Below are 17,026 nucleotides of genomic sequence, written 5' to 3' on the forward strand. Positions count from 1 at the left end.
TTCTTTAAAGGTTTTATACCACTCCGCAGGGAAGCCATCACTACCTGGAGTCTTACTTGATTTTAAGTTGCCAATTGCATTATTTATTTCTTCTAGTGTAAATCTGCTATAATGAAATCATTTTGTACCTTGCCAATACAAGGCAAATCAAGCTCATTAAGAAACATTTGCATGGCTTCCACTTTGGTATCGGAGGTCTCTGTATACAATTGTTTATAATAATTTAGAAAAATGGCCTCTATTTCCTGTGGTTGATATTTCAAATGATTTGTTTCTGGCTCCCGTATCTTATGGATGGAACTATCCACTTGTTGTTTACGCAAGCGTCGGGCAAGTAATTTGGCTGCTTTAGGACCTGATTCATAATAGGTCTGCTTATAGAATCGGGCCGTCTTCTCAATTTCTTGTTCTAATAGATCATTCATCTGTTTCCTTAATTGTTTTATATGCACCAGCAGTTCTGGGTCTCTGTTTTTTTTATGTTGTTGCTCCACATTTGATAAATCTAATACCAGGTTATTGTATTCCTTGATTTTCTTTTTTTTGTTTAATGCTGTTAAAGCAATCAAATTCCCACGCATCACCGCCTTCAATGAGTCCCACAGTATAGATGGGTCCACCTCTCCATTGTCATTTATCTTCAGATAATCTTTAATTTCCAGTTTTATCTGTTCTACAGCTGCTTTGTTATTTAACATACCTACATTAAACCTCCAACCCGTCTTCCTCTTCCTTCCTTCTATTTGAACTGTCAAGTACACAGCACTGTGGTCAGAGACATCAGCTACCCCAATTCTACATTCTTTCACCCTATAACAGTCACTTTTTGGCATAAAAAAATAATCTATCCTGGAGTAAGTACAATGTGGAGCTGAGTAGTGAGTGTAGTTTGTGTCAAATGGATTAATATGTCTCCAGACATCACAAAACCCGATATCATCCCAGGCTGTGTTAATCAATTTTGATAATTTATTTATATTTCTCGTTAAGCTAGTTGTGTCTAAATGTTGATTTAATACTACATTAAAATCTCCACCACATATACAGACACCCTCAGCTTCCAGTGCAATCACATCCATTAATGATTTGAAAAACAGTTTGTTAGTATCAGGTGGTGCATATACATTTACTAAGGTTACTATATCCTGTTCAATCCTTCCCTTAACAATGAGATATCTGCCCTCCTTTTCTTTTATTTCTTTAAAAGATTCAAATTTGAATTTATTAGCGACCAGAATAGCAATCCCTCTTCTATGACTTTGCACAAATGAGTTATAGAAAGTATTTTTAAAACCAAATCGTTTCAATTTCTCATGCTCTTGTTGGGAGAGATGGGTTTCTTGCATAAAAATAATATCTGCCTTCTCTTTTTTCAATTTTGCCATTACCTTAGACCTTTTAATCGGGTTTCCCAAACCGTTCACATTTAAGGACATTAGCTTTACCTCATCAGGCTGCATCATAACTTAACTGAGTCAATCTTACAACATTATGTTTCCACAGGCTTAACTTAGTAACCAATGATAACTGGAACACAATAACAAGCCCAGAACGGCTTAGAACAAGCATTAGAACAGTAAAGTGAAAGGACTTCCAAAGTCTGAAGAGCGTTCTCCAGTTTTCAGCTGAGGGGGAGATAAACCTCTCACAAGGAAAGGGCCCCTCCCCGATCAGTCAGTACAGACTGTCACTTCAACTTACGTGCGAGTCCGCCAGGGCCCGATCAGTGGCGGTTCTACATGGAATGAACATATAGCTGTTTCAACACTGCTCGGCAGAATGCAACAAATAAACAAAGATATGTGCTGCATGAAGAGTACCCTGAAGCTCAGATAGATGTTGGTCAAAGTCTGCAAGAGGTGACAGCTGCTGACAGCTGCCATAGACATCATATAGATACTATACTATATATATATATATATACTATATGATGTCTATGGTGACAGCTGCCATAGATGACCGTCTGACTGCCGTGGAGCAGGAGACCACAGCCCAACATCAGCTGTGTGTCTCGGTCCCCTGCATGGAGCACGGTGGTAAAGAAGCGGTCGTAGTGAGTAACTCTGCTGCTCAGCACAGACTCGCCTCGGAGAAACGTCAGCGAGATTGGAGCGAAGTAAGACTGTAATAACTGGTACAACATAAAGACTATCACAACAAAGATGGTGAGTGTCTTTGTCTCAAAGGTTGACCCTAATCCAGATGCCATCACTCTCTCTGACTATTTGAAAGATAAACTGAATCGGGAAGTGAAATGTCGCAAAATCGAAACAACTTTAAGTAGATTCAGCTCTTTCTGTGTCACTGCTGAATGTGACAATGTAGCGGAGATGATCCTCATGTATGATCCTCATGTATGATCCTCATCTATCTCATCTCAATAGCATCCTCATCCTCATCCTGCCATCCTCATGTATCATCCTACCTGCTATCAGCCTTGTGGTTCTACCAGGCCACAGGTATTGTGGGCCCCGCCGGGCTGGAGTCGCTGGTGCCACAGGGGGGTTCTACCAGTTACCTGCCACAGCCTGTGGTTGTGATGTGATCGAGTCCCTCTCTGCTGTCAGACAGCTAACAAGAGAATGCTGATGTGACTCGTAATGAAGAACAATATGCGGACTGTATCGTAATGTAGGCGGTCTAGTGTGGGACACACTGCTACAGACACATCACACTGCTACAGACACATCACACTGCTACAGACACATCACACTGCTACAGACACATCACACTGCTACAGACACATCACACTGCTACAGACACATCACACTGCTACAGACACATCAAGACGCTTTGTTGTTGATAAACTGTTGAATGAGTGTGATATTTGCCAAACAGGATTTAGACAAGTTAAATACAATACACAAGGATGTTCATGGTGCTGGGAATCCACTACTGATCTGAGCATGAACATAGTTAAAGGTAGAATAGCAGGTGGAGTGGCCATCCTTTGGAACCGTAGATATGACCCAGTGGTGAAAGTGATTAGATTAAATGTTGATTGGGCCATAGGGTTAGAAGTATGCTTTAATGGCAAGAGGATTACCATTTTAAATATATATACACCATGTGAATCATATAAGGCTGAGGATGAATTTTTGAACAGACTAGCTTTTATCCACTCCTTCATTGAGGACAATGATTCTACTGGTGTGTATGTCTATGGGGATTTTAATGCTGATTTATCAGATAGCAATTCTCTTTTTGCAAAACATCTGGTACATTTTTGTAATGACAATAAACTGATCTTATCTAGTAAAATATTCTTACCGGATAATAGTTTTACCTATGTAAGTGAGGCATGGCACACAACCTCCTGGCTTGACCACTGTCTGTGCACAGCAGACGCTCATGCCTCTCTAGAACATATGGAGATTTGCTATGGTCTACCTCTGACCACATACCTATAGCTATGTTGTTAAATGTTGACACTGTGCCCTTCCTGGTGGATACTGAGAATTCAGGCAACTCAGTGAAATTAAACTGGGCTAAGCTATCTAAAGAGGACATTGATAGATATACTGGCTTAACTGACAGCCTACTAAATCATGTTGTATTGCCGAGGGATGCCATTATGTGTCTTAACATGAACTGTGCTGACACACAGCATGCTGCTGACATTTGTGATTTATATGATAACATTACAAAAGTCTTAAATGCCTCTGCTAGGTCTTTCTGCAATCATAAGAAGGTGGTTAACATCAAACCTGGGTGGAAGGAGTATGTGTCTGAACACCATGCTGCAGCAAGGGAAGCCTTTAAACTTTGGATTGATGCAGGAAGGCCTAGACAGGGTGATGTGTTTGAGTGTAAAAAACAAACTAATGCCAGATATAAATATGCTCTTCGTCATATTAAGACAAAAGAGAATACTATTAGAGCGGACTTGCTTGCTAGGAATCTACAAAAGAACAACTATGTTGACTTTTGGAAAGCAATCAAAGTGATGAATAACCATAAAACGTCTTTACCATACGACATTGAAGGTATCTCTGGTTCAGATAATATTGCAAAATTATGGCGTGAGCATTATATCAAGCTGTTCAATTGTGTCAAGAGTAATGTTGTTGCTGTTAATAATGTTGATTTGGACACTAATGTTACAGTAAGGCCAGCGGAGGTGGCACATGCTATTGAGATGCTTGATAACAACAAATCATGTGGTACAGATGGTATTGCTGCAGAGCATCTTAAGCATGCCAGCTATAGGCTCTCTCCACTGTTAGCCATGTGTTTCTCTGGTATCATGGTGCATGGTGTTCTCCCTGATTCCATCTTGTCTGTTTTGCTGGTTCCTGTGCTTAAGGAGAAGGCTGGCAAATTAAACAGCATGGACAATTATAGGCCAATTGCCCTTGCCAGTACCCTGTCTAAGGTGCTGGAAAAAATTATTTTAAATAGGATCGAAATGTATGTATTAACTACAGACAATCAATTTGGGTTCAAGAAAAAACATAGTACTGACTTATGCATTTATGCTTTAAAGGAGATTGTCGCTAAATATCAACGCCAAAACACCACTATGTTTCTCTGTTTTATTGATGCCTCTAAGGCATTCCATAGAATCAACCATGTAAAACTATTTGAAAAACTACTCATGAGAGATGTTCCTAAATATATTGTCAGAATTCTAATGTATTGGTATGCTCAGCAAACATTCCAGGTCAAATGGGATAATACTGTTTCTGATCCTTTTCATGTGGCGAATGGGGTCCGTCAAGGAGGAATATTATCCCCTATTCTTTTTAATGTATATATTGATGACCTTTCAAGACAGCTAAATGAATGTACAACAGGATGTATTGTGGGTGATCAAGTTGTGAATCATCTCATGTATGCTGATGACCTGGTTTTACTTTGTCCATATTCTGCTGGGTTACAAGAGCTGTTGAGGATATGCACACAATATGGAAGAGAATTTGACATCAACTATAATTCCAAAAAGAGTAAGGTTGTTGTGGTGAGATCTAGAGAGGACAAAAAATCCTCTTTTCCTGCTTTCCACCTCGCAGATGGCCTCTTAGAAATATGCAGGGAATTAAAATATCTAGGACATGTCTTCTCAGATGATCTCATGGATGACGGTGACATTCGTCGTCAATGGTGTAAAATATTGCACAGGCCAACGTGATGTTGAGGAAATTTTCCATGTGTTCCACAGATGTTAAGTGTGCTTTGTTTAGGGCTTATGTCACGCCGCTGTATACAGCTCATCTCTGGTCTTCTTACAGAGTGAGAAGTATGCAGAGGCTTAAAGTGGCATATAATGATGCCATGAGGTTGTTGCTCCGTGTTCCTAGGTGGCACAGTGCTAGCCAGCTATTTGTGTCCTCTAATGTACCTACATGTCAGGCACTGTTACGAAAGTTAATGTTCAATTTCATGTGTCGATTGGATTTATCAGAAAATAGCATCATTATAGCCTTAACCAACCCTATGATGGGCTATCGGTTCACATCCAGGCTTCGAAAGCATTGGCATGATAGCTTGCACCTATTTTAGTACAGTATTTTTGAGTATGTATTTTAATGTGTCATATGTGTGTATGTGTATGTTGGATGTGAGTGGACCATCTGAGTCCATAATAAAGATTTATTATTAAGTTGGACTCAACCCTTGTAATTAAGTAACAATAACACAAATACATCAAGTTGACCCAACATACTTAAATTTAGTTGGCTTGACAAAATTGTTTATTGCTAAACGAAAGCATTTTAATCAGGTGGAAATTCTTTCCACAAATTTTACGTTCACCCAACAAGCTATTTTTTTGAGTATACTATGAGGTTTTTCAACATACTATACTATGACTTAAACTATACTAAGACTCCCTTTAGAGGTTTTCAGAGTACGTCTAACAGGTAAGAGTTCCAGTAGACCCAGACCATGATGAGGGATTATATATCTGGTCTGGTCTGGGATCTCCTCAGGGTTCATGAGGAGGAGCTGGAGAAGGTTGCTGAGGAGATCTGAAACACTCTGTCAGGCCTTCTGACCCAGAGACCGAATAAGAGGAATACTAATGGATATGAATTTACCTTTTTAATACTTTTTACGACATACAGTGATAAACTTCATGGAATGCTATATTACGACTTATGTACACGTACACACACAAGGTTTCAAACTCTGAGTCACAATAAGAGTTGTATTGTCAGAGCTGCGATGCACACACACACACACACACACACACACACACACACACACACATCACATTAGTGTCAGGATGTTCGTCAGCTGATCGTTCCACTGATCAATTACATAACAGCCGTTTTCATGGTGATTCCTCAAATAAACAAAAAGCTGATCAAATATCAAATCACATGATCTGTGGATCCTCAGCTGTTAGTTAGTTTGTGGTGCGTTCAAGTGCTGTGGGAACAGACAGCTGCAGGTCAAAGCTCAGAGGACAAACATCACACATTGTTTACACTCAGTGTATAAACATGTAATAACTACTCATATAAGCAATAAGGACATGGAGACGTGTTTATTAATGTTTGTATTTCTTCTATGAAGATAAGTTTATATCATTATATATCATTTATTATCTGTTTGTTTATAGTTGTTAGTAAACACTTGTATTACCCTGAAACTCTTATCGTGTGTTATAAACCAGTTATTACATGTTTATATACTGACACTCAATAACAAGCCCATGTTTCCAACAGGAGGCGTAACAGAGACGAAGCTTCTTATTCCATAAAGAATAACATAAAGTTCCTCTAAAGTATTCTTATTCATACATAAGTTTATCTGTATCTTAAGATGGACCATGCTCTGAAATCAAACGCACCCCAGCAGTGACTCCACCCGCCCTGAGGGACGCTTTCCTTCCAGCTGCTGATCACTGCCACGTCATTACATCATCAAGGGGGGAGGAGAGAAGGAGATAAGGAAGGAAGAGAGGGAGGAAGGAGGGAAAGTACCTGTGCAGTAAACTGAGGTGAGTATACGATGAATGTACACGTATGTACATCAATACACAGTAATGTGTGTATTCTGTAGTACAGTTAACAAGTAGAAATACACTCTGTCCGTCACCGCTCGATGAAGATGATTGGCTGAGCTGTGATGTGAAGTCCTCCCTCTGCTGGGATCAGGGTCAGGATCAGGATCAGGGTCAGGGTCAGGATCAGGGTCAGGATCAGGGTCAGGATCAGGATCAGGATCAGGATCAGGATCAGGGTCAGGATCAGGATCAGGATCAGGGTCAGGATCAGGATCAGGGTCAGGATCAGGGTCAGGATCAGGATCAGGATCAGGATCAGGGTCAGGATCAGGATCAGGGTCAGGATCAGGATCAGGATCAGGGATCAGGGTCAGGATCAGGGTCAGGATCAGGATCAGGGTCAGGGTCAGGATCAGGATCAGGATCAGGATCAGGGCTCTGTGCGCTCGCTGGATTTGGAGTTCAACGCCGTCGGGAAGCATCAGATGGCTTTTAAACAACTCAGTTATAAATTCCGTAACTGATCTTCCTTCTTTATCTTCCTCCATAGACGAGACAAGTTAGTCTCGCATCCCCGAGTTCTGTTTGATCCAGTATTTTATTGTGTTTTAGTCCACATTTGATCCAGTATTTTCAGATATTTTAGTCCACATTTGATCCAGTATTTTCAGATATTTTAGTCCACATTTGATCCAGTATTTTCAGATATTTTAGTCCAGCTTTGGACTATTATTCTCTGGTATTTAGCTTCACTAGATGTCTCGGAACTGAACAGTCATTGTGAGAAAGTGAAAAGGTGCCTGAACAGGTTTCTTCTCCAACAAACAGCTGACTCTCAGTCAGGTAAACAAATATCTTTTATTTTCACTTATTCACTTTTTGAGTTTCAAATATTCACAGAAGACACAAGTTACCAGTTTACAGTTATTATCAGTCAGAAAATACAGTGACGTGAACAGATTGACTATAAACAACCATCTAACGATTAATACCTTTATTCTAAACGTCTTACATTTACTTCCAGTTTTCTGTCACTAGGACTGAGACTAGGACGAAATGTTCTGTGTGTTGTGATTCCAGTGACATGTGTGAACAGCTTTCACTGGTTTCCATGCTGACACTGGGCCTCATTGACTCTTTCCTGTCCTGTTCATCTCACACGTCATCTTTCCTTTAAAAGGTAGCCTTCATTTAGTTTAGCTTAGCATAGCTTAGCTCTGATCACAGGTTGAATGAGCCACAACTAAACAAGAGCTAATAAGGAGCTGACATAAAAGAAATGTAGAACTGATAAAGCTTACCGAGAGCTAACATGTTAGCTACCGTTGAAAGGTTAGCAGGTTATAAGCAGACCTTTAAAGGCTAAAAGCTGATGTAGAGCTAATGTATGCTAAGATAGAGCTAATGTAGTGCTAGTGAAAGCAGACAGAGAGCCAACATAGAGCTTTAGTACAGAAATGACAAAGAGCTAATGTGGTGCTAAGTAGACCTTACATGACTCTAATGCTAACAAAAGCTACAGCAGATGTTAGCGATATTATGTTGGGTGCTCATATTCTCAAACGGGACCTTAAGTTGGCGAGTGTTCATGTAATCAATCACTTCAGAGTTTTCATCAGGATGGGCATGTAATCATCATAAACACTACGGAAGCACTGAAAACAAGTATTTAATAGTAAATATGAAAGTAAAAATCAGAACTATTTGGTAGTGATTGTTGTGTTCGAGATGTTCGTCAGGACTCGGGACATCCAGCTAGAACGTCTGGTCACTAATCATTGATATATAAAACCAGACCCAGGTCTGGTTTCCTTCTATATTCTTATATCAGTGTTTAGCGTTATCAGTAGGTCTATTTTAGGTATCAATCCACCCTCCTCTCCACCACAGGGGGTTTATGAACATAAAAGAGCTAAAAAAAGAGAACATTTTGGCTAATAAGCTAAGGAAAAGCTAACAGAAAGCTAATATATGGCTAACAAACAACTAACATAAAGCTAATGTAGAACTTAGAACTAATTACAGTTAAATATAGCTAATGTAGTTCTAACATACAGCTAATTACAGCTAACATAAAGCTAAGGTAGAACTAGCATACAGCTAATTACAGCTAACATAAAGCTAAGGTAGTGCTAAAAGAAACACTGAGGCTCGTCCTGCAGTAAAATAAATAGAAATAAGTGAAATCATCTGTGTGCCTTGATAGTTGATTGATTAGTGTTTACTCAAACATTAATAACTTAGTTCCAGTATCACAGAAAGTAAATGTGGGCGTGTCAGCAGCAACGTCCAATCATATGATTCAAACTTCACAGTGGGGCGGGGCTTCGTTTATTGATCACCATTAATCAACTTCACCGTAGCTGAGTTTATTCGCTCCTAACCAGTTGATGATTTTGTGCTACATTCGCTGAATGGAACCTCGACTGCTGTCCTCAGATCAGTGTGGATTCATCAGAAGATAAGCCCCGCCCCCCTGCTGCTCCTATTGGTCACATAGAGAATAACACTACTTTAAACCTTCACAATAAAATTCAGTTAATGCTCTTTAAATCAGTGACGGTTCCATCTGGAGAACGTTCTATAGGAACCACAGATTTAGAGACAACTGTCAGTGATGATGTCACAATTTGTGATGTCACCACAGGTCATAATAACTACTTTACAATCAGTTCCGTATTGATCGATGAGGTCAGCGTCGCGTCCATTTGATCAGAGTCTCTGGCGATCGGTACAAGAAGATCAGTTTGGCGTAAAGCTCCTCCTCCAGCTCCAGCTCACCTGTCTCTCTCACCTGGAACAGAGAACAACCAATCAGATTACAGCAACCAACGCCAACCGTACATATGTGTTAATAAAGTTTTTATTCAACGTTTACCAGGAAGACGTCGGTGCAGAGTTTGAGGATGCGGTCGACACACGGCAGCTCCTCGAACATGATGGAGTGACTGATCCCGCTGAAGAACTCACGCACGAACTTCCCGATGACAAGAACCACCGACGCATAAAGACCCATGATGCTGCAGGAGACAGCGTCAGCAAGGAGTATTAGTACTACAAGTACTGCAGTATCAACATCGTCAACGAGGAGGATTAATACTACAGGTACTGCAGTATCAACATGTGTTAAGGCAGTAATAATACTACAGGTACTGCAGTATCAACATGTGTTAATGTAATAATGTTAGTATCAGGCAGTTAATAATACTACAGGTACTGCAGTATCAACATGTGTTAAGGCAGTAATAATACTACAGGTACTGCAGTATCAACATGTGTTAAGGCAGTAATAATACTACAGGTATTGCAGTACTTGAAGGTAATGTTATGTACCCGTATCCAGCCAGGAAGCCCAGACTCGGAGGACTGACTTTATCACTGAACACAAACAACTGAAGCCCCGCCTCCCTCCTGTCACTCAGCGAAGCCTCGCCTCCGATGGGCACCAGGCTGGCAGCTGGTTGGTCAACGATCCACCAGTCCTGGATCTCTCGGCTCTGATTGGTCGACCGCTCCAGGGCCAGCAGGATGTCCTTGTAGTGGTCATCTGATTGGAGCAGAGAGGAGAGCAGTACTAGTTGTCAGCAGAGAGTACTTGGGGTTGGGGTTACCTGGGTTAGGGTTGGGGTTACCTGGGTTGGGGTTACCTGGGTTAGGGTTGGGGTTACCTGGGTTAGGGTTGGGGTTACCTGGGTTGGGGTTGGGGTTACCTGGGTTAGGGTTGGGGTTACCTGGGTTAGGGTTACCTGGGTTAGAGTTGGGGTTGGGGTTACCTGGGTTGGGGTTGGGGTTACCTGGGTTAGGGTTGGGGTTACCTGGGTTAGGGTTGGGGTTACCTGGGTTAGGGTTACCTGGGTTAGGGTTGGGGTTACCTGGGTTAGGGTTGGGGGGTTGGGGTTACCTGGGTTAGGGTTAGGGTTACCTGGGTTAGAGTTGGGGTTGGGGTTACCTGGGTTGGGGTTGGGGTTACCTGGGTTGGGGTTGGGTTGGGGTTGGGGTTACCTGGGTTACCTGGGTTGGGGGGGTTACCTGGGTTGGGGGGGTTACCTGGGTTAGGGTTACCTGGGTTAGGGTTACCTGGGTTAGGGTTGGGGTTGGGGTTACCTAGGGGTTAGGGTTGGGGTTACCTGGGTTAGGGTTGGGGTTACCTGGGTTAGGGTTGGGGTTACCTGGGTAAAGCTGCTCGATGGGTTTGGAGTTGGAGTCGCTGGGAGCTCGAATGAAACACGGAAACACTTCCTGTATGACCCTGAAAACAAACACACACACAAAACACACTGAACACAACTCTACCTGCAACAATCAACACACCTGCACACATGACCCCGCCCCTTCGTATAAACCCGCCCCTCAGACAAGGCCCCGCCCCCTGTACTCACACAGGAAGTGACCTCATCCCGTTCAGCAGCTGAATCAGCTCCAGCCGAGTCTGATCGTCCAGATAGGTCACATGTTTACCTGATGCAAGCTCCGCCTTCGCCCCCAGACTCAGGTTCCTGTTAACCCAAACAGCACTTTAAAATGAAGTACACACATTACTACACACCGTAGTACACACAGTACTACCATCAGTACTACCATCAGTACTACCATCAGTACTACCATCAGTACTACACAATGATTGATTATTGATCTGTGGGGTGAAGCTGCTAAAGCAGTGAGTGGAAAGTACTACTAAAGCTAAATCTAATACTACTACTACTACTACAGCTAATGCTAAAATGAATTCATTTAGCAGAGTTAATGATATGAAAATTTAAAGAAAAAATATGAGCATACTGTATCGAAAAAAACCTTGCATACACTGTAGTGATGGACCTCAAGTCATCAGGCAGTGTGTTTCAGAGAGCAGGACCTGATCTGATTACAATCTGTGAGCAACTCAGAGATGAGCTATGGAGCAGGACCAATAAATGCTTTACAGTGTTTTAGCAGGACTACGAGGGTAAACTATTAGTGTTTTTCTAATGTTGTATTGTGTCATTTCTTCTTCCAAAGTGTGACTGTGTGGCAGATTTACAATAAATGATCCTTGAAAACTTGTATCTTGTGTTATTGAAAATAAAAGAAAGTGTATAGTTTGTCAAAAAAAGTCATAGCATAGTATGTTATAATTGTTGTAACAATCTCATAAAAAGTGATAAGCGTACCTCTGAACAGTCCAGGACACAGTCAGGGGGAAGTGGTCCAGACTGAGTACTTGGCTCAGGTACTGCCTGCTGGGAGGACTGATGGTCCACAGAGAGTTACTGCTGCCCTGCAGCTCCGCCAGCGTCACGTCCTCATGACCATAAGCCTCCAGGAACTGCAAGGCACTCTGGGAAATACAGGCCACAGAGTTGCTGGTATAAAACTACAAGCTTTACATTACATTACATTACAGTCATGTAGCAGACGCTTTTATCCAAAGCGACTTACAGGAAGTGTATTCAACATAGGTATTCAAGAGAACTACTAGTCACCAGAAGTCATCAGTGCATCTCCTTTCTTAAACAAGCATCTAAGAGCAGAAACCAGAGCAAAAGTACAGAAACAAACTAATATGATACAATAAGTGAAACAAACTGATATGAATACAATAAGTGAAACAAACTGATATGAATACAATAAGTGCTACGAGGAAGGCTCAGGGTAGTGCTTCTTTATCAGGTAGTGCTTCTTTATCAGTAGTACTTCTTTATCAGGTAGTACTTCTTTATCAGGTAGTACTTCTTTATCAGGTAGTACTTCTTTATCAGGTAGTACTTCTTTATCAGGTAGTACTTCTTTATCAGGTAGTACTTCTTGAAGAGGTGAGGTTAAAGATGGGCAGTGACTCTGCTGTCCTGAGGTCAGTGGGGAGTTCATTCCTCCACTGAGGGGTCAGGACAGGAAGAAGCTGTGACCGGGTGGATCGGCTGCAGGGACCTCTGAGCGACGGGGCAACCAGTCACCCCGAGGCAGCAGAGAGGAGTGGTGGGGGGGTGTAGGGTTTCATGGCCTGGAGATAGTTAGCACCAGAACTGCAGTTGTTGTATGAATCTAAGTACTTACTGGTGTGTAGCTGTAGGAGCTGGTGAAGGAGCTGAAGTCTTCTTCAGTCAGATCTTTGAGTTGATTCTGCTGAGCACTCATCGTGAAGATGGGCTGTCAACAACAAGAGCAGGTCATGAAAGTACTACGAATACTACTACAACTACTACTATTGCTGCTTATACTACAGTACAGGTGAGTGTACCTGGAAGCCTCCCAGCGTGATGGTCAGAGAGACGTCGATCGGTCGGTTGACGACTCCGGCGACAGACTTGATGAGCGACATGAAGAGCAGAGGAAACCAAACGATACAGATGAGCAGCAGAACGATCAGACCGCCCATCCCGTACTTCACCACACGCTTCTTCTTCTGCCCACGAGGCTGAGGGTACCTCTGTGCACAAATACACACAAATACACAGTCAGAAATATGCACACATACTTCTGCCCACAAGGCTCCTCGTGCAAATATAAACAAAATATATAAATACATGTACAGACACTTCTTCTGCCTGTGAGGCTAAGAGCATACCTGTGTACAAATACACACAAATATATATATATATATATATACATATATATATATATATATATATATATATATCGTTAGGCAGACAGTTAGAGAGACAAGTAAAGAGCCGGACAGGTAACCAGATCGTATTGCTAGGCTAGGCTAATAGTCTCCTCTTGCTTCCAGTCTTTATATATATGAACACATAGATACAGACATACCTTCTCAGACTCCCTCCAGCACTTTAAGACGAAGCAGTGGGCATAAACGTCCTCCACACAGATCCACGAGGACAGAGACAGAGTGGTGTCGGTCCACACCCAGTCCATCACCGCCCTCAGCTCCGTCAGGAAGGGGACCAGACGGAAACTACGGACAGACAGGTAGACAGACAGGTAAAGAGACAGGTTGAGAGACAGACAAGTAAAGAGACAGACAGGTAAAGAGACAGGTTGAGAGACAGACAGGTAAAGAGACAGGTTGAGAGACAGACAGGTAAAGAGACAGGTAGAGAGACAGACAGGTAAAGAGACAGGTAGAGAGACAGACAGGTAAAGAGACAGGTAGAGAGACAGACAGGTAAAGAGACAGGTAGAGAGACAGACAGGTAAAGAGACAGGTAGAGAGACAGACAGGTAAAGAGACAGGTTGAGAGACAGACAAGTAAAGAGACAGGTAGAGAGACAGACAGGTAAAGAGACAGGTAGAGAGACAGGTAGAGAGACAGGTTGAGAGACAGACAGGTAAAGAGACGGACGGTAGACAGACAGTTAGGCAGACAAGTAAAGAGCCGGACAGGTAACCAGAGCTTATTGCTAAGCTAGGCTAATAGTCTCCTCTTACTTCCAGTATTTGTGCTAAGCTAGGCTAACAGTTGGACTCACCCCTGGAAGAGGAAGAGGTTGAGGTAGTTGTAGCTCTTCGTCAGGAAGTTTCCCAGAACTCGTGTCGGGTATCCAGATCGAATCTGATAGGCCGACAGGCCGAAGTAAACACACTTTACGAAATACCAGAGCTGAGCCACCAGGTTCTGATTGAACCGCCTGAGGACAGAGAGACAGACAGATAGAAGGACAGAGACAGATAGACAGAGACAGACAGACATCAGGTGCTATTTACTGCAGTGGTCTTACTGATATCTCAGAGTCATGGTCGGTGTTAAAGATTCTATAACTTATATATATATATATATATATATATATATATATATATATACTTCTTCTACATCTTCTAAGATTTACTAACTGAGCAGTGTACTATATGTACTAAACATAGTAAATGTAGTAAATGCGGCCCTGCTGGTGTTGAATATGATGAATGTTGATGACCAGGTGAGGGTCAGAGTTCATTATGTTAATGAGGCAGCAGGTAAAGGTGAGTTACCTCTCAGTGACCGTCGGCAGGATGAAGAACATCCAGAAGTGAATCCCAAACACCAGAATCACCTGGAAGACCAACTTCCCCAAAACGGTCTTCCTCAAGTACAGAGCCCTGTCAATCACCATGGTACCTGCAGACAGGTGGACAGACAGACAGATGGACAGTGAGACAGCTAAACAAACGGACACACAGACAGGTAGACAGGTAGACAGGTAGACATACCAAACTGGATCAGGACCATCACCAAGAAAGCTTCAGGAACCTGGTCCTCTGAGAGGGAGGAAGTGATGTCAGCAGCTGCAGAGTGTTTCTGAGAAAATAACAGAATAAAACATTAAAGAATAAAACAAAAACATTAGAACATTAAATAGAATAAACAGAAAAAAACAAATAAACATGAGAAAATAAATACACTAAACAAGATAGAATAGGATAAACCAGAATAAACAATAAAGCAAAATAAAATAGGATCAAACAGAAGGAAATAAAACAGAATTAAACAGGATTAAATAGGATTAAACAGAGTGAACATTGGGTTTCACAGTGAAACGTCATGTGATTAAATCGGTAAATCAAACTTTACTCCGAAGGCCCAGAAGCCAAAGACGATGATGATGAAGTCGACGGTGTCGCAAAGGAACATGAGGACGTAAACGTCGGTGACGGCGCTGTATTCTGGCTGGACGAGAGCTCTGAAGAAGTGAAGGACGGGACGGTAAAGAGACATAGACCTGACAGAGAGAGAGAGAGAGAGAGAGAGTTTAATAGAACTAATACCACCAAAGTCAATACAAATCTGTCAGTACTTATAGTGTACTTTTGACGGATCTTTTCAAAGTTATTTGCGATAGTTAGGTATAAAAAGTATTTTTATCTATAATCCATTGATCATAAAATCTGCTGAGCAATAAACTAGGTTTATCAAATTGTAAATGTTCCTTGCTGTCACTGAACACGGGTTAGCTTTAGTGTTAGCATACCTGCTAATGGAGAACTTCTTGGCTCTGATGGAAAGCTCTCTGAGTTTCTCCAGCAGAAGATCAAACCTGCCGGGCTGCTGAGCTCTGGAACCCACACTACCTGAAACACACGGAGACGACGTTTGCAGTACTTATACAACGATGAATGTATTTGTACCACAGTACTCTGAACCCCAACAGTCAATCCTTTTTCCTGTCCTTAAGCTCGTCCGGCAGGATGATGTCATCGCCTCATAAAGTGTGTAATGAGAATGCTCCAGAAAAATGAACAACAAAGGAAAACTATGTGAATGTGAACCACCTTTTATTGTCACACATTGTTCGAGTCTGTGCGGGGGTTTGAACCGGTGACCCACCAGTTCTCCAGCCAAACAAAATAAATAATTAGGTATCAAACATGAAGAAATAAAGAAATAACTGGCTGCTGATGTTTCACTATTGTTTGATTTGCTCATGCCTGTAAAGGAAAATAAACTTACTGAGCATGCTCAGAATTTAATCTTTCAGTTGTTTGGAGTTGTTATTTTGGTCTCTTGTGGATGGAGATATTTGTAAAACAAAGAAGGAGGGAGGATGAAATGTTTGTTATTAATAAGCCAGGCTTCCGGCTTCCAAGGAAACTTATATCAGCCACATTCGGTCTCAACCCAAAGCTCACAATAAGAGCAGAGGGATGGAGAGCTTCACCGCCGGGTCAATGATCTAACAGAACCACATCATCTGCAAAGAGGAACTCCTGAGGAAAACCCTGACTGCACCTTCAGAGTCTGGGACAGGACGCGTTATTGGAGCTCAGCCCTTCAGCGTGAGGTGGAGGTCTCACCTGTGGACTGTCATCTTGTTATGATCAGGTGCGTTAGATTCTACCTGCAGGAGAGCGCAGCTGGGTGGAGCTGGAGTTAGTCCGTCTCCTGCCTCGACGCCGCAGCGTGCTGGTGAGTTCTGACGGATCGATGGAGGCAGCACCGTGGGCGGAGTCAGCCTGGTTGTCGTGGTGATGGACGGTGTCAGTCTCCATGGTAACAGTCTGGTCCCACAGTCCGTGGCACTGTGGAGGATGAGGTTAGAGTATCGCATTGGTTCTAAAGTTTAGAGTTCTTTACCTTGAGTATGGCTCTGTGGTTCTATAGTTTAGAGTTCTTTACCTTGAGTATGGCCCGGTGGTTCTATAATTAAGAGTTCTTTACCTTG

The 17,026-nt window shown here is 42.1% G+C and overlaps 1 protein-coding gene across 1 annotated transcript in view; it reads right to left on the bottom strand.

Moving 5' to 3' along the window:
• Positions 1-7,822: 7,822 nt before the first annotated feature.
• Positions 7,823-17,026, bottom strand: part of LOC129110570 (piezo-type mechanosensitive ion channel component 2-like) — a 33,345-nt gene continuing 24,141 nt past the window's right edge. The window contains 15 exon segments of the mRNA XM_054622673.1: positions 7,823-9,746; positions 9,831-9,972; positions 10,286-10,499; positions 11,122-11,201; positions 11,332-11,448; positions 12,103-12,269; positions 12,986-13,078; positions 13,170-13,358; positions 13,697-13,844; positions 14,360-14,518; positions 14,859-14,985; positions 15,078-15,165; positions 15,439-15,586; positions 15,836-15,935; positions 16,703-16,883. Coding sequence (XP_054478648.1) covers positions 9,645-9,746; positions 9,831-9,972; positions 10,286-10,499; positions 11,122-11,201; positions 11,332-11,448; positions 12,103-12,269; positions 12,986-13,078; positions 13,170-13,358; positions 13,697-13,844; positions 14,360-14,518; positions 14,859-14,985; positions 15,078-15,165; positions 15,439-15,586; positions 15,836-15,935; positions 16,703-16,883 — 2,055 coding nt within the window. The 3' untranslated portion in view covers positions 7,823-9,644.

Source organism: Anoplopoma fimbria, chromosome 21, assembly GCF_027596085.1.
Source record: "Anoplopoma fimbria isolate UVic2021 breed Golden Eagle Sablefish chromosome 21, Afim_UVic_2022, whole genome shotgun sequence".
Taxonomy (NCBI): domain Eukaryota; kingdom Metazoa; phylum Chordata; class Actinopteri; order Perciformes; family Anoplopomatidae; genus Anoplopoma; species Anoplopoma fimbria.